This window comes from Octodon degus, unplaced genomic scaffold (assembly GCF_000260255.1).
Source record: "Octodon degus isolate 3935 unplaced genomic scaffold, OctDeg1.0 scaffold00235, whole genome shotgun sequence".
Classification (NCBI taxonomy): domain Eukaryota; kingdom Metazoa; phylum Chordata; class Mammalia; order Rodentia; family Octodontidae; genus Octodon; species Octodon degus.
Genome location: NW_004524811.1, coordinates 1,920,540 through 1,947,694, shown reverse-complemented (window position 1 = coordinate 1,947,694; position 27,155 = coordinate 1,920,540). Strand labels below are relative to the sequence as shown.

General features: G+C 38.2%; 1 protein-coding gene across 2 annotated transcripts in view; it reads right to left on the bottom strand.

Moving 5' to 3' along the window:
- Atp10d (ATPase phospholipid transporting 10D (putative)) overlaps nucleotides 1-27,155 on the bottom strand; it is a 116,763-nt gene that overhangs the window by 80,765 nt on the left and 8,843 nt on the right. Inside the window, exons 2-3 of one of the 2 annotated variants that reach the window (XM_004645674.2) lie at nucleotides 6,676-7,002; nucleotides 3,327-3,521 (exon numbers count right to left, since the gene is read on the bottom strand). In XM_004645674.2, coding sequence (XP_004645731.1) covers nucleotides 3,327-3,521; nucleotides 6,676-6,965 — 485 coding nt within the window. In that variant the 5' untranslated portion in view covers nucleotides 6,966-7,002. The remainder of the gene's footprint in view (nucleotides 1-3,326; nucleotides 3,522-6,675; nucleotides 7,003-27,155) is intronic. The other variant, XM_023705987.1, reaches the window with a different exon arrangement.

Sequence of the window (27,155 nt, the reverse complement as noted above, 5' to 3'; positions counted from 1 at the left end):
GAAGATGCTTTCTATATATCCACTAATTCAATGTTCTGTGGTCGGTTTTTTGGATAGACAAGGAAATGCTTTTAGAATAAGCAAATGTTGGCCTTAATGGACTAAGTGACTTGCCACGCTCACACAGCTGCTGCGTGGCCCTGGGATTTGCAGCAAGCAGGTCCCTCCACAGTCCACTCACTTACTGATTTCCTGCCAGCTGTAGTCACTTCTGATGGCCACCAAGTGAATCATGGTTAACTCTCCACTAAAACATGCATTTGAAGGATCACTGCTTTTCTCAATGGCAAGTATAAAGTTAATTATCATAGAAGGAGTTACTTAAAAATTCATGGGATTTTTTTGAACTTATCAGAGAGTATTCTTAACCTGTTAAGATTGGCTAACACTGGAAACTTATAATGTCAACATCATGGAGACTTTTGAAGGGGAAACAAGAAGACTCACTCTTTGAGGGCAGGAAAATCTCTTGGCACCAAGCACACAGTGGACAATCAAATTTGCTGAATGACTCATGGGGTTATTTTCAAGACATTTCTATTTTCTATTATGGAAAAACTTAAAACCTTACAAATGGATTCTACTTTAAAGGTGATCTTAAGAAAGTTACGTTTTCTACACCAGATCATTCAAATTTAACTGGGGTATAATAGTGTTTGTTCTCTCAAATGATGTTTACCTATAGAAATTAAGCAGCTTGTGAAAGAGCACGTATTACAAGTAAGAACTAAATTATCAACATAGAAATGTTAATATTCTTTCAAAAGTTCCTCAATTTAATAGCCTCATAATTTCACTCTCAATGTTCTGAGAAATAATTTGTTCTCCTAAGTGATTTCTTTGCATTCACAGGAATTTAAATTAGCATATTTAAATCAATAGGCATGCTTTTTAAAGCTACCTCCTTTACTTCTTTATAAGCTTATCATAATTGTTCCAAGAACAATTGTAAAGAAATAATAAGCATTATTTCTTCATAGCAGTGAACCACAGTAAATTACATAGAATATAGACTTAAAAGACCTAAAATTGTCCAAATCTCTAATGAAATGTAATTTAAACCAGTATCTTAGAATTGACTTTAAATAAATGACTAGGATAGTACTGTTTATCCTGAAGCTTACTACAAATTATCCAAATCTGGACTATGTCTAAAATGACACCTGAAGAAAAGTTATTCTATGCCTCCCACTAGACAATTTTAACATCTAAAAAGTAGTATAATGTTATCACAAATACTCAAACATTGATTAAATTATGATATGGCAATATAAACTCTAGCTAGTTATTATTAAGCTGCAATAATAATCTTGATTAACCTTAATACTTAGGCCTAGTTACAAAACTTCCTGTCTGATCACTGTATTCATAATGAAGAAACCTGACTAGTTTTATTCAAATTGAGCTATTATACATTTTTGCAAGGGTTACATAGATATGAAGTGTGATAATTAAAATTAAAATATTTTAGAAGAACCTAGAAATGCATATAGACCCATGATCTAATCTATGTTAGCTGCAAACTAGCAGTAAAAATAAAGAAATTGTATGTAAGGATTTATACACAGAAGTGCCTATAATAAGCATTCTTCACATTTACATTTGTTAGTGTGAGTAATCTTAAAATTGGTCAAAATCTAGACTTTGTTCATTTTTTTTCTGTATTTTTAGGGAAGGGTCTACAGGGTGTTCAAGGTTTCACTGCTAGATCGGACTCATAGTGATCCACCTGTTTACAGCTTTCCAAGTGCTGGGATTACAGGCAAGTACCACCACGACCAGTCTCAATCACAGTCTCAGCGTACCCTGGGGTTGGACCTGCAGGGCAGGACGCAGGGATTGAACCCCCAGCCCTTGCACCTGTTTGTAGTTGCTTTAATCCACTGAGCTACTTGATTGGCCCTTAGACTTTGCTCTAAGGGCCAATCAAATGATTATATAATCATTTTAAAATATTATTTTTATAGCTACTCTGTTAAGATAAAAATCAGTATCAAACCTTTTACCCCTTTCCCTGGTTTATTATAAATACACAAATATGAAATGAATGATTCATAAAATCGTTAGAATAAAACATTCTATGAGCTTAAAATGCAGATCATGGACTTATATGTCATATTTCATTGTTTGATTGACTACATCAGTTTTTCTGGTTCCCTTCAGACTAGACATAAGTACAAGAAAAATTCACTAAATTAATTCAAGTATCTCATAGTATCTTCCAAAGAAGAAACAGATCTTTTCTTTATCTGGTAGATTTTAAAGCAAACATTATAAAAGCTATTGAAAAAAATCTAAGAACAAAATCCAGAATTCTGCAAATTTTAGCCTAAAAAAATCACTTCTTCAAACCTGTCTTTCCTGGGGCCAGTGAGATAGCTCAGCAAACTAAAGTGCCTGCTTAGGCAAGCTTAGGCTAGTGTAGGGACTGCAGCGTGATCCCTGGCACCGTATGCCATGCCAGCCCCACCCCCAGGGCATACTGAGTGGACCACAGATTCTGGAGACATGGTGGCACACGCTTGTAATCCCAGCTCTGGAGAGGCTGAAAACAGGAGTATCACTATGAGTCTGGGCTGGATAGTGGGATCCTGTAGCAACTAAATACATTAAGAACAAACAAACATGACTTTTCTCACTTTCCTGCTATGACTCTTACAAAATTAAAGTCAAGTTATACTTGCCCATACTGTTTACTAAGTATTAACTTACATATAAAAATAAGTATCTAAGAGTTGTGTACAATATGCATTATGTTTCAATATTCATTTTAACTGAATTTATTCATGGCTAGATTTTCTACTTCATAAATACTAGAAATATAAAATATGCTTATAAATATATTTCTCCTTATAAATACTGTTTTGCTCCACTGGAATGAGTCAAGTTTTATGCATAAAAAAAAATCTCCACTTTCCACAATCCTCTCCTCCACAATCAGCTCCCATCCTCTCTTTTCATCCCATCCTATTTTTTTCATATCTACTCAGGTTCATTGTTGTTATGAATATCCCACCCTCTTCGTATCTACAATTACGGCATCTAGAGTTGAACTACCTACTCACTTTCCTTCTTATGGTTTGAAATTGAGTTCTTTGAATTCCACTATAGGTGAGCCATAAAAACTTTTGTCTTGTTAAGTCTTGGGTGAACAAGGGCTTACACAGTTTTGTCTTCCTCTGACACTTGATGTGAATTCACTGCAGGATTGTAAGAAATGTAAGTCCTACAAAGCAGTTCAAAAGGGTCCTGGTCACACATAAGGGGTAAAAAAATAGCACATTTCTAAACAACACATTCCCTATGGACACTCCCATTTTACTTACCTACTGTAAACTTTAGTTACCAAATTGTTGATGTGTTTGTCAATTTTGTATTTTCTATAATCTTCCAAGCCATCTTTAATAGCAATAATTGTAAGGACCACTACCAGAGGCAACATGGTAATTTCTTTTTGGAAAGCTTCTACCAATGGCACCCAGTTCAGGACAACTAGGAAGAGGAAATATAAATTGGCAGCCCTGAAACACACACAGAGACACATGTGAATAAATTAATTCAAGATAATAAGTAAAAAAGGCAAATGACTATTTTGTGTTTTCTTATAGGTTTGTATTAGTCAATCTTGTACATTACAAAATAGAGTAATAGTACAATCTAACAAACCTGAATGAACTATTTATTATCCTTCTAGACATTGGCTAGGATCCTTTAGTAAATATAAGGCTTTATGAAATATATAATAGGGCTTATTTGAGTGGATAGTATTGAGTTATGTAGCAACACAAGACCAAAAAAGTTCTTTTTAAAGGTTAAAAAAAATCAAAGCAAATTAATGGTTAATATATTTTAAGCCTCTATCATTTTGTATAACCAAACATTAACATTAGATTCAAACAAGACACAAAATAAGTGGGAAAGCCTGAGTGTTTTTATTTTCTTTGATGCTAACTCTTCTATTTCTTTTTAAACTATTCACCACAAGATTATTTAGAAATCTCATAGATTCCTCTATTTTATATATTCAAATTTTCCTTCATTGGAACATTCCTTTTATTCTTTGGAGTATTACTTTTAGTCATAAGATGTGTTCAAATGCCTTTTTTCTTAAAAGAAAATAATATATTGATCTACCCATACTTCTCTGTCATCTTCAATTCCTTTTACTCTGAAATTTTTTTCTTAACATTTTTTGCTATGTCTGTGGCTTGGATTATTTTCAAATGAACCAGATTCAAAGCTATACCCTGAGGGACTTTTCAAGTTGCTGATTTTTTTTTTAATCAAATGTAGTCATTACAACTTGCATCTAAATATCCCCCCAAAGCCTCATGTGGCAACAGGTAAGGCTTTTCAGAGGTGGCTGGATCTAAAGTGTGTGATAATAAATTAGTCCAATGATTGGTTTGACATAGTTGGAGTGTGGATAATGGGAAGGCCCAACCTGATGTGAATGCCTCTACCCTAAGGGTGTGAAGACTGGATAAACTATAAGGGACAGACAGAGAGAAAACATTCTCTCAGGTTTTCACAGAGAACAAATTGGTCAAGCAATGGCTGTGACTCATCCACATGGCTAACACTGACTGCAATACAGGGCTTCAGGGTAAATCCTGAGGGGATTTGACTGACCTTGGCAGATGTAAAAGTTACATTTCTTGTTATATAGGTCTTATTTTATCTTGTTCTTAACCATCCAGCAGAAAAGTATAAAAACAAGGTATACAAAGTAAAGCCATATTAATATGCTGAGCTGTAAAAGGCTCAGGTCAACAACTTCTGACATTGCCAGTCCTACGGATAACCTACTACTATTATGGACTACTGGACTATATTGGAATATTTTGCTTAATCCATGCACCTACAATATTAGAATGGCAATGGAATAGCCATTTCTGACAAAACTAAACAGAAAAAGGGGATCCAAATGAAGGACCATTTTGTATCTGTATATACAAAATAGGATAGCTATACAGCTACTTTCTCTTAATTCAATGAGAAGAAAGATTTGTACTAATAGCATTTGGATGGGATATCATGTCTACATCTTATACTATGAATAACCACTAAGAAGACAACAATATACAATGTATTAATTATTGAAACTGTCCTGTCAATCGGTTTTGAAACTGCCTCATTGCTATTTGTGTCTCAATAAAATTAATTTAAAAAAATATATAAGGCACAGAAAAGGGCTGCTGCCATCGCTTGCTGCTTCTGCAGCCTGCTGCCTTCTGCCTTTCATGAACTGTTCGTTCTCTATGATGCTCTTTGGCCAGGCATGCTGCCTTGGAGCCAGCTGATTATAGGCTGAAACCTGTACACACTGTGAGCTGAAATAAACTTGTCCTTTAACTTGGGACGCTGGTATTTTGTCTCAGCAACATGAAAAACTCACTAAAACTGTATGGATTGAAAAATCTATACATTTGGGACATAATTACCTATAGCACATAAATCCATTAATCCAACAAATTCAGATTTGCATTTTAACATAATCATCATTCAGTAAAAGCAAACAGAACATATACTGAAGGTATCCTGAGAATAAGTGTGGTAAGACAATGTATGCTGAGAATCTTCCTAGTCACACTAGCACCTCAAATATAGTATAAAAACTAACTAAGCTTCTTCTTATTCCTGTCTTTCCTTCTTGTGTCCATCACCCTAGTCATCAGAGCTGAACACGTTTATGACCTCTTTTTCCTACTTTCACTTAACTCCCCACATCTAATCCATAGTGTCCAGTACGGGTTATCCTTCCTATTATTCTTGTATTGTTCTAAACTTATCAGTGACAATTCAGGATGTATGTGCTGGCTTCTTACATGATATATATTTTTTTTGGAGGGGGACATCTTTATTTTGCCTCTATGCCTTGCCATCTGGCCTCCACATTGCTTCCACAGTGAAACAGACATACCCAGGTTATTCCTCTATTCAAAGCTACACTAGCAGCTTGGGATACCGATTTTTCATCCTGACTTAGAGATGCCTCTTGTAGCTTACACTAGTGTTTCCAACATTTTCCCTATTGGTCTCTAGTATGCGTCCTATATGTTATTAGAAAGGATCATTTCCAATGCTTCAAGCAAGCCTTCTGTGTCACTACTTCTATACTTTTACTCTACTCCTTCCCACTTCTAAAACAAGCACTGCCCGCACCTGTGCCTGAACTGCCTCACATGCCCTCCACGATTAAGTCAAAGATCACATCCCGGTCTACTGCTCCAGTAAGTGTCATGATTTCTCTGAGCTTCTGTTCTCATTAGCACATTATAGCACTAACCACAAGCACTATGGCTTTTCATCATTTGGCTACACATCTTATTTCCATGGCTAAACTATAGACTCCCTAAAGAAAAGAATAACAATTATACTTGCATACTAAAAGCCAAGGTCCTTGTGCTGCTACGTTAAACCATAGTCAGAGTTCCTTATCTATTATGATATAAAATAATATCTTCTCTGGTAAAGAGAAAGCATCTTAACAAATGTGAAGTGTTATATGAATATGAAGGATCATCAATCTACAGCAGAATTGGACCCTAATCAGCACTGATGATATCATTAGCCTTACACTAAAGTACAGATAATGTTAAGAAATGAAAAAAAAATTATGTACTCATGACAGTGATAAACAGTATTCTAAGATTTTGTTTAACAAAAAGGTACCTATGAAACTGTTCAAACAAATTTCTTGGCACAAAATTCAGAAGCGTGTATTTTGTTGTTCGTATTCGGTTATTCATGTACGTTCCAGAAAACTTGTCATACTCATCCTTGAAGGACTGGAGGTGAGGAATAACAATGCGGTGTTTTCCTGCCAGTTTAGGGCTATGGGTGGACTTTCCCCCACAGGCAAGCAGCGAGGAGTAGTCGTACAGCCTCCCGTCGTCTACCCTGGTTCTACTGCCCATCAGCCGTTGCCAGTGGTATCTGGCCCATTGAAGAGGCTCAGCCATGTCCAGGACTCAGTGAGATCCAGGCTGTGTAGGTGACCTGAAAGAAAACAAACAAAACACCAATTTCCTATAAACTTCTGGAAAGTTTCAAAAGAGAACAGAATTTTAATAATAATTTTATTCTAGCCCAAGTAAACATACAACCCATGATTCCATAGATAAGTGGAAAAGGAAAAGGTCTTTGAAACTATTTTAATCAAATCTTCATGAATGAAAGCAGGCATCTTCTGTCTATTGTCTAATCACCTATGCTACAAAAGACAGTGCATTAAAGGCCTTGCATCACTTGAAGTATGAGCCCATCCTGGCCTTAATATGTAACAAGTCTTTTAACTTCTGTACTCATCAGTTTTCCTGTCTTTGGCAAAAATGCCACATAGGAAATTGTCATGAGGATCAAATGCATACCATGTGAGTCATTCAGCGTAAGGTCTGAAAAGTGCCCAATGTGATCTGAGTAGATTGCAAATATGGTAAAATTTTATCCAGCTGTTTGTACATAAGGTGGTGGGCTCTTTCTCTCCCTGTCCAATATTCTTTCTTTGCCACATGTCTAACTTTGGCTAAGAGAAGACTTGCAAACAGGGCACAGAGGCTTGCAAATTGCTTCTGTGGGGGGCTTGCTCCCTCTCTTACTGCTTTGAGAAGCCTTCTGGCCACTACTATGAGCTCTGGCCCTCCCTTGGCCCAGCTGAGCTCAACCCAAATTGCCAAACTACCTATTTTTGAGTTGGTAAATATTTTATCAGCTAGCTTTGGATTGTTTGTTAGAAGAAAGTATTTAATTTACTCATTTTCAAATTTTTCTTATTTTCTAAGTCTTACAAGAATGTAAACAGTTTTATTAGCAAAGAGAGAAAAAAAGCCAACATTTGTAGACACATACATATTCTAAGAATTGCACAAAATGTTTTACACACACTATCTTGTTTAATATATACATCAATCCTCTGACACAAGGGCTAGTGAGATAGCTCAGAGGACTTAATGCCTGCTTAGGCAAGCACAAGGACCAGGGTTTGATTCCTGATCCTGTATGCCACACTGGCCCTGACCCCCGAGTGCGCTAAGCCAGCCACTGAGTCCAAGTGTGGTAGAGCATGCCTATAATCCCAGCTTTGGGGAGGTTGAAAACAGGAGTATCCCTATGAGTCCAAGCTGTGTAGTGAGACTCTGTACAAAATACATTAAAAAAAAATCCTCTGACACAGATGGCTAAGGCTGATTCAAACCACATCCTTCCAGCATGAGAGTCTTAACTGTAAATATGTTTCATTTATCTGTGTATCTAGAGGCCGGGACCTTAGCAGATTCCCCTTGAACATTTATCAACTGTGGTCATAGCCTGTCACCAAGTGGGTGGACAGTAAGATCTAGGATTTGATTTTTGTCCTTGCTTTACTAGTATCACTGTTTATTTATTTATTTTTAGGTGGATTTTTTTGTTTTGTTTTGTTTTGTTTTGTTTTTTTTTTTCCTGAAGGGTTCACTACAGCTCAAACTTGTAGTGATCCTCCTGCTTTCTGCTTCCCTAGTGCTGGGAATACAGGGGTGTGCCACTACACCCGGACTAGTATCATTGCTTTATTCTACTTATCTTGGGCTAGGATTTTCACTGCGAATGCTTATCTGATAAATCTGTGGATGTGTCCTTCTCATTAACAGAAGTTTCTCCATAAATCTGATTTGGGTGTCCATAGATTGTCCTGGACAAAATCAGGTTACATGTAGACACCACACTAGATTAGGAAAGCAATGATAAAGATTTAGATTGCATGCTCTAGGAGTTTAGGATTTAATGAGGTGATGGGCATGTAAATATTCCAATGTAACTCTAGGTACAGAGTGCTCTGTAAGGCATTTCAGTAGTTTGGGCAATTTATTTAAGCTTGTTTTTTTTTTTTATCTAAACAGAATTCTAAGTTTATAATGTGAATACTGAGTCATTTCTCTACAGTGTTATATTAATCCTCTAAGGACATTAAAATTGTATCCAGCTTCCATGGATCCAAAATGTTAAGCCTCAGCTAGTAGCACTAAAAATTGTGTCCAAGTGTCCTACTAATTCTAGTGAATCAATATGGCAAATAATCCATTCTCCCTAGTATGTGTATTTACATCAAGCCTTTAGCAACCCGAGCAAGTACTGTTTTGTGGCATCACTTTATTACTGTACGTATAAAATACAAGTTAAACTCAAATAACATCTTTAAAATCCATCAGATATTAAAATATTGTATACATATGAAGTAGAATACTACAAAAAAGTACATAGCCACTTTTAATAGGAAAGACAGCCCCCGGGGTACCTATAGTTGTGTCCGGATTCAGGCCCGTAACACAGGCACCAATTAAGAGGTCAGTCATATACAGACCCTATTACAAAGTCAGTCTTATCAGCTTTATACAAAGAATAAGAACAACAAAAAAATGAGTTCCATCTCTATCAGATCTCTGTCCTTTAGAGTTTGTCCTCTAAAATATTTACTCATGGGAAACTAAATCAATAACATGTGTTAGTCAGAGTAATGCTCGCTATCAGTTTAGCATAATTTTAAAATGTATACTTCTGAAATAAATTTGAAAAGCCCAGTTTCACTTTCAGTATTAAAAATAGCTTAATTATTGTCACTGACCATAGCTTAAATTACTAAATTAGCTCAAAACACATCCAAAACTCTCCCCAAGAAAGGAACTTAGGTCATGTTATATAAAGTAATCAATGGATAGCAGAGCAAACTAATTAATATAAATACTAAGAACTTCAGTGAATTGCACACCACCTCCATGAGGTGACCACTGTATCAAACGTCATGTGTTTAGAAGGCTGAAGTCACCATGATTTGGTCTTGTTTCTGGGAATGGCAAAAGGCAAGTTTTGGGCCGACCAAATAGCTCAGTGGATTAAAGCGCCTGCAGCAGGTGCAGGGGCTGCAGGCTCAAGGCCCAGGCCTGCCGTGCTGGCCCGCTCCCACCCCCGGGGCATGCTAAAATGTCAATTGAGACTGGATGTGGTGGCACAGTCTGTAATCCCAGGTGGATCACTATGAGTCCAAATCTAGTAGTGAGACACTGAACACCCTGTAGACCCTTCCCTAAAATACAAAAAATTAATAATAATAATAATAATAATAAAAGAGAAATTTTCACTAGCAATTAAATTCTTATTTAGATGTAAGGGTGCCTATTTCTCTACTGTTCATAGTCTCATACAACAGTTTAAATTTTCCCTGTCTCTTTAAATTTCAGAATATAATTCCTTGAGAATATAAACATAAGATTAATGCAACAAATATCAAACCTATTTGGGAAGTGATAACCTCTGATACTCCATGGTGCATCTAACAACTTCACACTAACAAAAATAATAGTGCATTCACACAGATAATCAGCAATCAGCTTTTCATTTCATAGGCCCCAGCAAGAATCATGTTTTCACACAAGTCACTCAGGAAGAATTATTCTATAACGACTAGAAGCATTTCATTGCTAGAGAATTTCTCTAGGTCTGCTTTCCCCGGTGCCTTTTGAGGATGTTCACAATTACACTAGGTTTCCTACTAATGCCCATACTGCTCTCTCCTTTCTTTTCTCCTTTTCATTCTGAATGAATCATGGTACAAATGAAGTAGTGACTGCCTCACTACCCGACACGACGCCTCCCATCCTCTTACAATGCCTCAAAGTGACTATTATATCAGATGATGGATGTAAACGGGAAAAAAGTACATTCAAGTGACCCAGAAGTAAAGACCAGGTCTGGAGGCCTAGAATAGATGACAATCTTTCACATTTCTGCTTTAAATTTAAATCTTGGGATAATGGATGTAACATAGTGGTAGAGCCCTCACCTATCATGTTCAAGGCCCTGGGCTCCATCCCAAAGACTATAAATAAATAAATAAATAAATAGTAAAATGCTAACCTTTTTATATAGAGGAGGAATGACCCACAATCGATGCCTTTCAAAATAGGTTAACTGTCACCCCAATGAGAAATATATTTTATAATGCAGCCAAATTTTGGAGATGATTAAATCCAGAATTCTCAAATCTGCAGCCTTTAACACTACATTCTATCCAATAAGGTAATATGTATCAAAATGCTGACAGTGTTTTAATTGTTATATAGCAAGTAAACATTTTAAGATGGAGATGCACTCATATAAAATATTGATAACTAGCTTTTCTTAAAAGAAAAAAAATATAAGTAGAATACTAAGTACACATTTTTGCACATTCTTTTTTTTTTTTTTTTTTGTGCCACTAGGGATGAATTTAGGACCTTGTGCCTGCCAGGCAACAAGCACTTATTCCACTGAGCTGTCTCCTTGACCCCACATTTTTACATTCTAACAAATGTCAAGAGCTTTCCTCTCTGGTCCTTGACTTCCGCTTTGCTTTCTGAAATTCACCTATTTTATTATATTATTATTATTATTATTATTAGGCACAGGGTCTCACTATGAAGTTTAGACTCATAGTGATCCTCCTGTCTCAGCCTCTCCAATGTTGGGATTACAGGCCTATGCCACCATTCCCAGTTCTGGGGCCATCATGGTGCACCTGGGATTCTGGGGCCCACACAGCACGTGGTACAGGGAATTGAACTAGGGACCATGTACTCTCCAGGCTGGCGCTTATACCACCAAGTTATCTCCCCAGGCCAATTCACCCATTTTAACACTTGAACATTATGCTCATCACTTTGAAATACTAGTTTTAAATGACATCTAATGAATGTATATTTGTAGTGTTCAGTGTGATATTTTCCTATATTGTATAGTAATCACATCATGCTAATCAATGTATGCATTGCCTTATCATCTCTTGGTGGTGAGAACATTATAAATTCTGTCTTCGAACTACACTGAAATATTCAATACATTACTAAGCATAACCACTCCACCGTGTAACAAAACATTAGAAGTTCTTTTTCCTCTCTACCTGTAACTATGCACCAACTGACCATTCTCCCCCTCCCCTCTCCCCTCTCCCCTTCTCAGCCTCAGCTCACCACTCTCTACTTCTATGAAATCAGCTTGGTAGATTCCACATGTGCATGAGATCATACTCGCCACTTTTTGACAAACCAAATTCATTCTTCATAGACTCAGGCTCAAATAGCAGCTGCTCTACTTATTAGCTAGGTGTCTGCATAATGAACCTTTGCCCCTCAGGCTGCTAAAGGCTACCACTCAGAGTTAAGGGGCGTGCTGCGGGTGGACAGTGTTCATTCGTGCTTCACTCTTCTCTTCAGTAGTTTCTCAAGCCACAAGTTAGTCAAGTTGGGAGCCCTGCACAGTGGGCTGAGGTACAAACTTTAAGCAATTTCTTCAATTTATATGAAGTTGTCTAAGTAAAAGCTCAGTGAAATGTACTTGCTGACTCCTGCAAAGTAAGCAGGATTCGGTAGGACACATATAGAAAACCAAACAATGACAAAAGATAAGGATGACGTAAAATGACTCATAATGTCCAATGTCATCCTCAACCATTCTCTTCAAGACTCACTCCAACAACGTTGGAACACAATGGATCATACTTGTGGTTCTGTAGACTTTCCTGATAAGCATCACCTGGGGCCCCTGGTAAGCCCCACTTCTCCGGCCTCTTTCCTAGAGATTCAGATTCAGAGGCTCTTGAGTGGAGCCAGGTGAATACAAGTTAATTAGTACCCCAGTGACTTATCAGGGTGGTTCCAATGCACAGCCTAAGCTCTACATTTTGTAAATGTTGCCTTCCCTTTCTAAAGGGTTGGTCAAGCGCACCACCCACTCAAGACACAGCTTCTCTTCCTTCCCTGTCTGTTTTAGCTCCACTGGGGGAGGAGGGAGATCGGCAAGGGCCTACACAGGGGACACAGAGCATCGTCTGCTCTGCACCCACTACGTGTTCCGGATGGCCCAGTCACTGCACTCTGTACGATGTGCTGTAGGAAGCTCTGTTCTTCTAAATCAGGGAACATGCAATTTCTCTCCAAAAAATGTTTGTTGATCACTGAAAGCCATATAAAAGAGGTAGCATGTAAAAAGAGAACAATGCTTTTCCTTTGTAAACAATGCAAGGAATAGAGGATCTACATTTGAGAAAACAATAATTTCTGACTGTGAGTTCAGTGTTCTGCTCTGTTAAGGAAAAGAACCTGCTCATCCAGGCCTGAAAACCTCTTTCAGAAAAGTGCTGTTTTGTCTGCTAGTAGATTTGTCAGATAAATAAACAACATGCTAGCAATTAAGAGTGCAGATGCTGTGGCCAGGTGCAAGAGCCAACCTTTGGCACCTCTGTTTACCAGCAGGTCTCCCCCAAGTGCTGTTGTGAGGATCAGCGGAAGTAACATATTTAAATACCTTAGAAAAATATATGATGCAAAATAAGTGCTAAGCAAAGCAACTGCTGAAGCTATCTGCAGACTGCTTGCTCTACTTGTTTGTAAGTATTAATTGAGAACCTGTGAACAGTTGATACTAACAACCAACTCATTTGTGTTTCAACACAACCTCACGCTTACCCAGCTGGTCATTCATGTCGTTCAGTAATTTTTCTCCTTGACTAACTGGTAGGATTTTAGGCACCCACATATCTGGGGACAGTAACGCTGCCTTCCTCTCTTACCTGTTCCCACTGCCAATGGAGCAACACTGGACTCAAACGCTCTGAACCACTTACTGTGTAGTACTTTTAAAGTTTTTTCAGGAACAACATTCATAATTCTAAGATTTAACCAAATTCCATGAAAGCTAAATTAATCATATTTTTCTGCTAATAAAGCAAAAGGTGTCATTTTTTTAAAACACCTGATTCTCAACAATGCTGCCTTGTGATTTAACAAAAGCAGATTTCAAAATCACAAGTCACAGGTTCTGAATTCGCAAGCATGACCACATAGCGCAAAACATGTATCTGTAGATGTGGAGCCTCTACCATCCCAGCGAGCTGCTATCCTCAGCAGTAGTGAGGGTACTTCACTCAAAACAGAAACAAACTGCCATTTACCTAGATGTTATTAAAGTCTACATGTCCTGACCTGAGGCAGGCAGCACGAAATCCGATGTGCAGGCCCAAATGCTATCTAATGTGACACCTCTAATCTAGAACTTACATATTTAGTAATATGATCACAAGTCCTTGAGATCAAGATTCTTAAAAAACTTTAACTCTGAGAGAGAGATTGGCCCTGCGATTCTAAAAAAGCAGATGTTAATAGACAGTCAACCTAAAACATACTTACCCACCAAGACAATGACACAGTGAGGGAAAATGTCTCATAATAAATAATCACTTAGCATAAACATTTAAGTGCATAGAGGTACTGCAACATACATGTGCACACTTGTTTACAGCTGTCACAAGGAAATGATATCCCAATTTCACTGAGGATTACTGACACAGAAATTCAGTATAATTCAGTGAATTGCATACAACCCAAAAGAATGGATGTTGGGGGCAAGAGCCCCTCACCCCTACAGCTGTCAGGAATTGAATTCTGCCAGCATGAGACTGGTGGCAGCTTGTCCCCAGAGCCTGCAGCTGAGCACTCAGGCGGGTGACACCTTCACTTCCCCTCTGGGCACCCCAGTGAAGAAACCTGTCACACTGTGATGTTGGATTAATGCACACAGGATTATACCCCAATAAGTGGTTGTTGTCTCAAGACCCAAGATCAGTGGTAATTTGAACTCACACAAATCTGCCTGCCTCAACTTCCTGAGTGCTAGGATTACAGGTGTGTACTACCATGCCTGGCACTAAATTATTACTTTATAATACACTAAATAATAAACTACAGAAAAGTTAAAATGTAAATATATCAATTGTAATAAAATTGCTAGATTAAAATTACATATATTTTTTCTTATTTTTAGCTGGGAAAAATTTTTCCTAGAAGAAAAGTTAAAGAGGACAAGTATTTATCTATCAATCATGTATCTATCTTTTCATCATGGTAAAGTTATAAATAAATCAAGAGAACATTGTAGCACATAATGAATAGCAAAGTTTCAGTATCCCTACCACACAAAGTGTTCAAATCTATGCAAAGAAATTAAGACTCCAATATACTTGGGCAAAAATATGAATGAGCAGTTTTCAAAAGAGGAAATTCAAGGGACCTATAAATATGGAGGTCCTTGACCTCACTGGTGACAGGAAGGTTGCAAAGTAAAGCTGTCACAAGGAGCTGCTTTGATTCTACCAATAAAAGTGAAAAACAATAACTGCTAATGCTGTAAAAGATGCAGAGAAATAAACCCTTTCACAATGGAATGTGAATTTCTATGTTTCCTAAAAAAATTTAAGAACCTCTAATTCAATTTTTAAAACATGTAAGCATTCACCTAGTTTTACTTTGGAGTATATTTCCTTAAGATGGGCATAGTTACAAAAATCTGTATATTGCAGCTTTTCTAGTTTATAGTCTTAACAAGAAAATCCACAGAAATACAAAAGTCAACTTGGAGAACAGTGGACCACACTGCAAATATCCACACTCTGGAATTTTATATGCCTATTAAAGTAGGGTGGTGCTAGGGAGATAGCTTGGCAGTCTAAGCACCTGCCTGGAAAGCGCAAGGACCCAGCTTGTATCCTCGGTACCACATGCTGTGCTGGCCCTTGAAGCCCAGGCCCACCATGCCGGCCACTGAAACTGGGGTTAGGGGTGCATGCCTGTTGTTCCCAGTGCTGGGGATGCTGAGCCAGGAGGATCACCACAAGTCCAAACTCATAGTAAGACCCCATACCAAATAAATAAATAAAATATTTAAAAGAATTAAAATACTGTATCTCGGGGCTGAGGAGATAGCTTAGTAGAACAAGCACCTGCCTGGCAAGTGCAAGGTCCTGAGTTCAATCCCCAGTACCACCAAAAAGAAGTGTATCTCCATTTATTGGCCTGGACCGATAGCTATACAAATTAACTGACAGCTATTGCAAGTTATAGCAAAACAAAACAAAACATAAACAGCAAGTGACAGAGAATTTTAAATAGAACAACCTAGCTTTTGTACAACTGCATCAAGAAAAGGCCAAAATGACTGCTCCAGGTTCAGAGATTGGGAGAGTGACGGCTTGGGCACAGTCTCACTTGCACTTTGGTTTGCCACATTACTAGCTAACACAGTGTTAGCAAAGATAGACAGGAGGCCTGGGACATGTCTTGGTGGAGCAGCTCCTGTCGCCCCTCTAGCTCCTGGTGGAGATGAAACCACCTGGTAGTTTTACCAGCTCTGAGAATGAGGGTCCTGTGAGGGCTGAAGAGCCTGCAGCAGGCATCTACCACTTTTCCAACTCCTTGGGTTCTATAAGGAGCCACATCAACACACGAGACTTCTGCTTCTCACTTTACTTCCTATTTCCTACTGCACTGTTGAGTCTACAGCTGGCCTCACCCTGGCCACTGCACTTAGCACCATGACCTACCTGCATGTGTACGTATTTTCTTACATTTGTAAAAGCAAGGAGAATGGTATTATTTGTAAGACGATCACTTATGGAACAATTTAGACCAGTTATTAGTCTGTTTATTACACTAGAGTCAAGGTAAAAAGAGAATAATCGTACACTGCTAACTTTCCTTTTTCTCTGTCACAACAAACATGCATTGAATCATAAACTTTTAAAGTTAAAGTTTCTAATGGAGGAAGTTACAATTAAAAAGCTATGAAATAGTCTAAAGCTGTCTTAAAACAGTTCTGTATGATGTTGGACATAACTTTTTCCACCCAGTTTCCTATTTACTCCTAAAACCTGATACCATCATAATTAAAATTTTAAAATCTACATGTTATCAGCTTTAGGTATAAATTAATTAAGAGCAGAAGTAAAGAAATATAAATCATACATATCTTAATAAATATTAATATTTCTATAATGATGGTTATTTACAAAACACTATTTAGATGTCAATTAATTTCATCTTCACAATGTGGGACAACTTTTTAGTCTTTATTTTCTCTGTAGAGAAGCTCTCACTCTAAATTCACACTGGCCTTGGGCTCCTGGTGATCCTCCTGTCTCAGCTTCTCGAGTGCTGGGTTTACAGGCATGCACTATGACACCTGGCCTCATTTTAATTTTTCAAAGGAAGAAATAAAAGATCCAAGAAAATTATTATAACTGTATTAAGGCATACATATTTTGATGCTAAAGTAATGCCTTTCTGACTCTACAAGGCCATTTAAACACCAATTTATCATACTCATGTTCCAATAGTATCAGTCATGATTGGATTGCAATCAATTATAGTATTTTTTCCTAGAAGCTATTGAAAGCAAAGTTCTTCAATAGTAGAATATACGTACATTATAATACAACATACTTCATTTCTTTTTATACACAAATTGCTTAAAACCAGCCTCAGTTCTCAAAACTTCTTAATGCTTAACAAGGAGCTTGAACCAGGGTGGATTACTAAGTGTAAATACAGGATAATTAATTCTCTTGAGACCAGGTAGCACTCAAAGGCTTCTGAGATCATGATCAGCCAATAAACAACACAGAGGAGCTCACTTGTAAAATACAAAAACATTCTTCTATATGGTCATTTCAAGATGTTCTATGCTTGGGTCTTGCAATCGAAGCATGCACCAGAATCTCCCGAAGCTCACTTCTTTAGTTTCTGAGCCAGCAGGTCTGGGACAGGACACCAGAATCCAGCATGTTTAACAAGTTTGTAAGGACAGCAAATTCTGTGGTCCTGGGATCACACTTTGACAGCCACTACCCAATCTTAATAACTTTATTCTCAAATGTAAAGTTGAAATTACAACTTATTTTCTCTGTAGAGAAGCTCTCACTCTAAGTTCACACTGGCCTTGGGCTCCTGGTGATCCTCCTGTCTCAGCTTCTCGAGTGCTGGGTTTACAGGCATGCACTATGACACCTGGCCTCATTTTAATTTTTCAAAGGAAGAAATAAAAGATTTTTATTTCTTCCTTTGAAAGAAATGATATATAATGTCATTATATATCATTCATTAGGAAACCCGTCTTCTTTGACTATATAACCACACCTAGCACAAGTGGCTTGACAACTGATGCATGTAGACCCTTATGTGCAAGGCTAGACTGAAGTAAAAGAGGATCCAGACTGTCCTAAGAATTACCAGAGTGATGATGAGATCTCAGTGAATGACCCTTTCTATAGATTTATAGTTACAATGCATTTCAACAAACATTACCAGAAGTGGATCAGGTAAGAACTGTGGATCCTGACCCTGATAGTATTATAACTTTCTTCATAACTAAGTGTAAAACCATTAATGAAATATCAAAGTTTTCACCTGCTCCAAAACTTGAGAGCTAGGAAAGTTGTTAAGAAGCAAAGAGAAATTTATAGCAGCACATTTCTGCGAATAGGACAGGAACTTCTTCATGGTAGACTCTGATAGGAAAGCCTCCCTGGCCTGTACATCAGAGATAGCCCTGCCCAAAGCACCATGAGGCCAGGAAACTTGGACTTGCTCCAATCTGTGTCACTTCTGGCCTACTTGTTCCACACTCTCTATCCAAGTCTTACTGCCTTGGGGAGACTGATTCCTTTCCTTACAGGCAATGCAATGGCAATATGACTGTTGCATATTTTTGTTGGTTTCTTTGCTATATCAGGTGCCAATGTAGCAAATTTACAAGTGTCTCTTAGTAATGATTATCCTTCTGTCTACAAAGAAGGATCTCTTCCTTCACTTCCTATAATCCTTGGGAAAGAGCACAATATAAACAGTCTATGTGGTTGTATAACACAGGCTTTTGTGACATAACAATAAGGAAGATCACTAGGGGTTCCATCCCCTGGGCCTGCTGTGCCAGCCCTGCCCCAGGAGTGTGCTGAGATGGCAACTGAGACTGGGTATGGTGGCATGCACCTGTAATCCCAGCACTTGGGAAGTTGTAAAGAGGCGGATCACTACGAGACCAATCTAGTAGTGAGACTCTGAACTCTCTGTAGACCATTCCCTAAATTACAAAGAAAGAAAAAAGAAAGAAAGAAAGATCATGTTATTTACTAGGAAAACTAGATTTTGAATACTGAAGTTACATAATCTTTAGTGTTCTCTTTTGGGTCAGATGAATCAATTGCTGAACAAAATCAATGAGTACTATTTAATGTTTTCTGTTAATTGAACTTCGACTAAATTTTCTAAGAATTCATATTCTGTATTTAGATATATCAAAGTCAGACAGGGAAATACATCAGCCAAAACACTGAATTAAATTAAAGCAATTATTTTGATAACTGATGATGATTATCATGTAGGAAGTGCTATCTACTGTTACAAAAAGCCAAATCATACTTTTATCACTATTTCTACCCCTACCAAGGTCATGTTTGTGATAGTTTTGACATCTTGAAGGACCACATAGGAGTTCAATTGGATTTGAGCACACTGTCTCTAAATGGTGGTAGGGAAGAGGCTCCAGTCAAGCTCACTTCATTTCACTTCCTTCAACATGCATGATCTGAAAGCCTACTGTGTGTTGAGCACCATAGCTGATGTCAGGGAGAGAGACACAGAAGACCCTGTTCTAGGTGACAGAAGCAGCCTCTCAGACAGAGATGGGCCATTGCATGACAATGAGTTCCACATCTCATACCATTTCTGATTTTAGACAAGCAAGGGCCAAGTCAGGATTTTCAAATACAACATGAGATATAGCAAAGGAATAAAACATAACATAGTATATTTTGTACTAGGAATTATTGTCCATTTTTACTATTTCCAAATAAATATTAAATACATTCTTCAATTCTTTCATGTTAGAATAAAGCTTTTATATGTAAATATATATTTATATATGTATATACATATTTACATGGATCTTTATATGATGTATGCAAAATGAAATATATACCTATGCATACACATACCATGTGCATATCTACAAATGTAAATATATTATACACAACTATTCCTTGAGTCATGGTAGGTTTCCATCCTGATAAACCCACTGTAAATTTAAAATATAAGTCAGGGGCTGGAGAGATGGCTTAGTTGAATAAGCGCTTCCCTGGCAAGCTCAAGGACCTGAGTTCAAGCCCTGGCTCCACAAAAAAATAAATTAATTAAAAATTAAAAAATATATATATATATCAGCCAAACATACTGGCATACATCCATAATCCCAGCCCTCTGGGAAACTGAGGCAGGAGGATCACAAATTTCAGCCTACTGACCTTATGAGACCCTCTTTCAAAATAATTAGGAAAAATACAAAAGGGATTGGGATGTAGACACCCAGCATCACATTTAACCTGACATCCTTTAATGTGCTCAGAACTCTTGTATTAACTTATACATGGGTGAACTCATCCAACACATAGTTCATTTTACACCAAAGTATAGAATATCTCATATAATTTAATGAACACCTGTATTCAAGGAACATAGACAACTAAGTCCACTATGCAATGTTGGTTGCTCATCTTTTTTTTTTTTTTTTTTTTTTTGTGGCCAGCTCAGTCCACCCTGAGGGGGTGGGGCTGGTGCAGCATGTGGTGCCAGGGATCGAACCAGGGTCCCTGCATGCTTGTCTAAGCTTGCCTAAGCAGGTGCTTTAGACTGCTGAGCTATCTCACTGGCCCTGTTCATCCTTTTGATTACCTATCTAGCCAGGAGCACTCATAAACTCCCAAGAGAACACACTACATATTGATAGTGAAAAGATCAAAATGCAAACTGTTATCTGCATTCCACTGAATGTGCACTTTTATACCATTATAAAGCAAAAATTTTAAATAAAGCTACAAGAAGTTAGAAATTATTTGTATATGTGTGCACACATGTATTGTATTGTGTGCTTTTGGTGCAGGGAATCAATTCAGGAACTCACACTGTATCACTGAGCTATATCCCTGGCCCCAACATATGTATATTGTACACATAAATATACGTTGTATGTTTTTGGATAGTCCATTCAGATGCTGAAAGCTTGAATGCTTCTCCTCTTCTGTATGTCTCATATTTTCATACTTCCATATTCTCCTAAAGTGGCCACATGTGTAAGTTCAAAGGAGGTAAATTCTGCAGTTGTATATTGGTATTTCTACATTATTTGAAATTAATAAAAATAAACTTCACTCACACTTATGAGTGAGTTCCTAGTTACTTCAATCTACTATTAAAGCTGAATGAGCATTAAAACATCAAATACTCAGTATGACAATTTTAATACTATTTTCATGTTAGTAATCCTACATACTTCCAAAAATGTTTTAAAAATGATAGAATAAGACCTTGTTTGTTTATTCAATGTTAATGAAGTAGTAACTCAAGAAACCTAAGATCACAGGGTATCTCATTAGTAGAGAGATGCAACGTTCTGGGCTGAGCATAAATGTACACTCACTGTAGTGCTTACAATGAAGGACAGAGTGCCATCTCCCCTGAGTAGTGGTGAGGAAACTGAGGCTCACAGTGCTTCAGAAATGCCTCCGAGCAGCACAGCTGGCCAGGGCTACCCATGCTAATCCACACATCTCAGAGGCCGGAGCACCTCTGGAGCTCCTGGAGGTTCTGGCATAGGTCAGCAACCTGTGGGCAGGGACTTACCTCCCACAGCTCACCAGCAAGTGTGAGGGTCAGGAGGAAGAAGCAGAAGCAGACTAGTCTAAAACATGAGCTAAATTATTGGGAGGAAAACACTAGAGGCATACTTCACCTGAAAAAAAGATAATAAACTTAAATATTTCATTTACTTGTTTTTAAAACCTTAACTGAAAATAGGAAATTGTAGCAATTTGAAGTAAGAGTTAATATATGTGAACAAATTTAAAATTCATTTTTGCCATGACTCAAATAACCTCTGCTCCGCGCTATCGATATCAGGTCATCTTTCCACGCGCTTCATTCTCATGTGCTCTTGTGTCTCTACTGATTCAGTTTCAATTTTATGTTCAGCATTGTGATCAGTGTGATGCCTCCCTTGTGCAGTCTTTCAACTCCTTAAACTCTTCTTGCACGTCTACCTTAGCAAAACATAGCCCTACTTAAATTCAAATGTAAATACATTTGGGCCTTGGAGATAGCTCAGTGGTTTAAGCACCTGCCTAGGCAAGCACAAGGACCCGTGTTTGATTCCCTGAGTTCAATCCCTGGTACTGCAAAACACACACACACACACACACACACACACACACACACCTAAATACCTTATTCTCTATATATTCTGCTCCAATACCTGCATGTCTAAAGTGGCTAGGGAGAAACACTAGCATTCCTGACTAAATTCACTTGAAATTCCAACCACCAGCCACAAGTTGATCTTTCACACTGATTGCAGCAATACTGAACTTCCAGCCTGGTCAGCTGCACTCCATACTCAACTGTCTCCTCCTTTTCCTTTCTCCTTTGTTGCCCAATATCTCCCATCTTTTCCCAGCTGCTGACCTTGTCTCTCCTTTATTTCCATAAAGCCATCAAAAAAGAACTTTCACAAACCCTCTCACCTAGCTGTTCCCCAACACACTTTGCCCCAGAATTCCAGACTCTCACCTCCAACTACTCTGTTGTCTCTAGAAAGCTGCAGGCCAAAGCAATCTTCCCATACTCGTCCCAAACCAGGGCTCCTACAGATTAGCTCTATCAACTGACAGCAGCTCCATCCTTCTGGTTGTTCCACTCTGAAGCCACTGGATGTCTTCCTCTGCCAGCCCACACCCACTGCACCAACACGTCATGCTGGCTTTCCTTTAAATACTTCCGGAATTGCACCATACCCCAGTGTCTCTGTTATCGTCACCCTCCGGTCCACCTCACATAGCCTAGACATGTTAAAATCAAAGTCAGACCTTGATAATCCCCCCAAACTTTCTAAGGCCCCCATATTGATTGCAGCAACAGGTTCCGAGTGCATACAGTCAGCCTCCCATTGGCCTCTCCCTGGCCTTATTTTGTCACAAAGCTTTCATGTCATCACCTAACATTTGTGTTTTAGCTCTTATCTATTTTCCTCTTCCACTAGAGTAGAAATGTCTACGTTTTGTGCTCATGGATGCAGCCTCTTCCTGGAACAGTGCCAGTCTTAGACTTTCAATAAATATGTGGAATGAGCACACGTGACAATTAATACCTCTCATAAAGTAGCAAACACTGCTACCATGAACAGTGTAGTCACATTTGCTCTGGAAGTACATAACTAGCTTAGGCTTTTCCTGTTTTCTCACTGCAGCTTCGCGTGTGCATGCAGAAGTTATTATATTCATGTTAAACATAGGCATCCTACTCTAAGAGAGACATTCAGCATTCTCAGCAACAGGAAGGTGTAAAAAAAAAAAAAGGAAATAAAATAAGTACAACCTCTTTTTAAAAACAGCTGAGGTATTTAATTTTCATGTTCTAAAACTTTCAGTGGTAATTTTTCTATTTTTGTACAGCTTATGATCTGTCCTTTCAAGTAGTAAAACAACTTTATCTGGCATAAAGTATGCACTCAATTTTCCTGTGTTTGACACTGTAGCGTTTTAAATGAACTTTCTTTTCTGAGAACTTAGAGAGCTCTGGTGTGCTGAACACCAGAGTACTCTATACAGTAATCCCTTCAGAGCCCTTAGAACCACATTTATAAGCTGCACTCCCAGCAGCTGGAAACTTTCATTTGAACGCTCCCTTATGGTTTGATAGGTTTTTTTTTCTCATTGGCTGTACCAGTGGCTGCTTTGTAAACATGTTCCAACTACAAGGCTTATAAATACACTGATTTAGTGATCTCAATGGTCTTTAGGAGGAAGATAAAATTTCAACAAGATTAACTCAATGAAATTATTTCATTGCTCAGAGATCTCTTATCCTTATCTGTTCAGTAAACTGGTCCTGAGGTCACAACCAGACAGCTTTCCAGACACTGAAATTGAAGTGCTGCAAAGTGCTGTGGTCCAACTGCAGGTTCTTGTCCTGCTGGATTAACAGTCTAGTAAAGGAAGCAGCTATGAACCTGATAAGGTCATGGCAACACTTGAAACATTTCAGAGATTGGCTGGCATGAGACAAAGTTTGATACTTACGTGGCCAGGATTCACAGCAGAAAACAGAGAGTATTATGATACTGACCAATAAACAAGGAAGTTCCAAAATGAAGTTAGCACATGGCTAAGTGCCTGTCTCAGTTATTTTTCTCTCATTGCTGGGACAAAATACCCAACATCCAAAATTAAGGAAGGAAAGGTTTATTTAGTTCAGTTAGTGGAGGTTTCAGTCCATACTCAGTGAGGCCTGCTCCAAGGAAGAGTGGCACATGGCACAGAGCAGCTGTCATGGCTGCGGCAAAGACCAAAAACACAGGGAGAAGTAGGAGCGCAGCTCCTAGCTAGCCTCTCTCCCCTCCTTACATTGCAATGCAGATTGCGCACCCCTGGGGTCAGGACAGCACTAACATCTGCGATCCCAGAAATGGATCAAGAATCGATCACCAACTCCAGAAGCCACTCCATGACTGCATGAGGCTTTAAGGGGAGAACTAGACAGAATTCATAATGGTGCTCAATTTGAAAACTAAACCCAAAATATCTTTTTAAACTGGCACAGCACAAATTTCAAGTGTGCAGTCCTTACTCATTCATTCCAGGGACAATCAACTCTAACAGCTATAAAATAAGGACTGTATGACTATGTGAAGGTAAACACACTGGATTATGGTTGATTATTAGGAAGATAAAGGGCAATGAGCTAAAATTATTTAACTTTAGCATTCCCTACAAGATCATCTTTTTGACTATTTTAACCAGTACCTAGATTATGTCTGACCTATATAGCAGACACTCAATAAATATTTTTGAATGAATTAACTGATGTGAATTTGGTTCTTGAAGGTACATCGTGCATTCTGGGAATGAAGAATACTCTTTGAAAAGGATCAATCTTAAGAGTGCTGAAGCCATATAACCTGTATTGCTTGATGATGAGGTCTATTTGTTCAATCATTGTTGGAGGTCTGTTTGTTCATTTCATTCTTGAACCTTAAAGTGATCTAAAGGTGGCGATGCTATCTTTGTCTAAATTGCTGATTATTTAAATTGTATTAGATGAAGGTCTTAAAAAAGAACCAATTTTACCAATAACAGAAGACATTTGGGGTTACAGATGCTACAGTTCAGGGGTTCTGTTACATATTCTAAAATGCACAAAATAGCCCTGCACAACAAAGAGTTATCTAACCCAAGTATGTCATTGTTGAAAAACTTTGGGCTAGAGCATTATCCCGCTTGTTTAAGATAGAAGTAATTGGAAAGAATGGGTCTTTTTAGTCAGTCATGAGTCCAAGTTCTGACTCTACCACTGGGCTCCAGTGGACTTCTTAACAACCCCAGTTTCCGCATCAGGAAAACGATAATAACACCATATTCTGCAGGGTAACTGTGAGGAGTTCCAAAGAATGTATGTAACATATCTGACAGATAATAGATCAATAAATGGTAGCTATTCTTACTATTATAAAAGCACTTAATGCTTATGGAATGCTGTGTAGGAAAAGGCTTAGCAACTTAAATGGACAATGTACAATTTTAAATATTTCAATTAATTATTTCATTTGATGTACAAGTAAAATTAAGTCCAGAGAAAGTGACTCACCCAAGATCAAGATCACATGGCAAGTTAGTGGAAGGGTATACAACATATCCAGCTGCTCTCAATTAGCATTTTATTACTGATGAATATATAGGTAGGCTTTTCTTATTCCTAAACTATGTCATTGCCATATATGTGTCATCAATTACTTAAGTCAATTTGAATACATGATTTACATCTATATGATGGTATGATAGTTTATATGATGGCAAATATTTTATATGATAGTATGATCAGACTGTACAGTAATTAAGATTTATTCAAATATACATCTAAAAATTTTCATAGGCTATTTAAACCAATTTGTGGGATCTAAAATCAATGTTAGAAATTATTTGTTTCCAATTTCAATTTTTCACAAAGAATATACTTTCTAATAGAGCCTAAACAAATATACAAAAACCGACAGCTACAAATAAATATGCAATTTTTTTTTTTTTTTTTTTGGTATTTTAGGACAGGATCTACAGGGTTTACAGGGTCTCACTATGTAGATCAGACTCATAGTTATCCTCCTGTGTTCAGCCTCCTAAGTGTGGGGATTACAGGTGTGCGCCACCACACCCAATCTCAAGCCATGTCTCAGGGTGCCCTGGGGACGGGGCCGGCACACCTGGGATCGATGGCCACTCTGTCTGCCTACGCAAGTGCTTTAGTTTGCTGAGCTATTTGGCTGGCCCAGCAAAAACATTTTTAACCTCACTAGTAACCTAAGAAAAGTAAGGCAGAGCTTGCATTGTGTGTGTGTGTGTGTGTGTGTGTGTGTGTGTGTGTGTGTGTGTTGTGTGCATGTCTAATTATATCCAAGGTTTCTTAATCTAGAATTATTACTGAAGTAAGCATTCATGTATCTCTGAGGGGAGTCTCATCTTCCTTACTCTTCTAGAGCCACAAGGTAATGTTTTTAAAATATTTATCTTCTATGATGCTAAACAGAAAAATGCTCAACTCAGCATCAGAAAAGTACCAACCCAAGGGCTGGCCAAATAGCTCAGCAGATTAAAGTGTCTGCTTAGGCACACAGGGGCTAGGAGTTCGATCCCCTGGCCTGCCATGCCGGTCCCACCCCCGGGGCACCCTGAGACGGATTAAGACTGAGCGTGGTAGTGCGCGCCTGTAGTCTCAGCACTTGGGAGGCTGTAAACAGGTGGATCACTACAAGTGCAATCTAGTACTGAGACCCTGAGTACCCTGTAGACCCTGTCCTAAAATACAAAAAGAAGAAGAAGAAGGAGAAGGAGAAGAGGAGGAGGAGTACCAATCCAAATACTCAGAAAGGCAGAAATTGTTGAATTGATATATGTATAAATAGAAATGTAAGCCAGATGTTAAAAATGATACATAAAATAACTTTTAGCCAGGCACAATGGCAGTATGTCTGCAATTGCAGTATCTTAGAGGCTGAGGCAGGAGGATCAAAAGTTCAAGGCCAGCCTGGAAAATTTAACTCAATGAAACTCCATCTCAAAATATAAAATAAAGGGGCTGGTGAGATGGCTCAGTGGTCTAAAGCACCTACTTGGAACAAGCTTGGCAAAGCGCAGGGACTGCGGTTCGATCCCCCAGCACCACATGCCAGCCAGCCCCGCCCCCAGGTGGGCTGAGCTGGCCACAAACATGCACACACACACA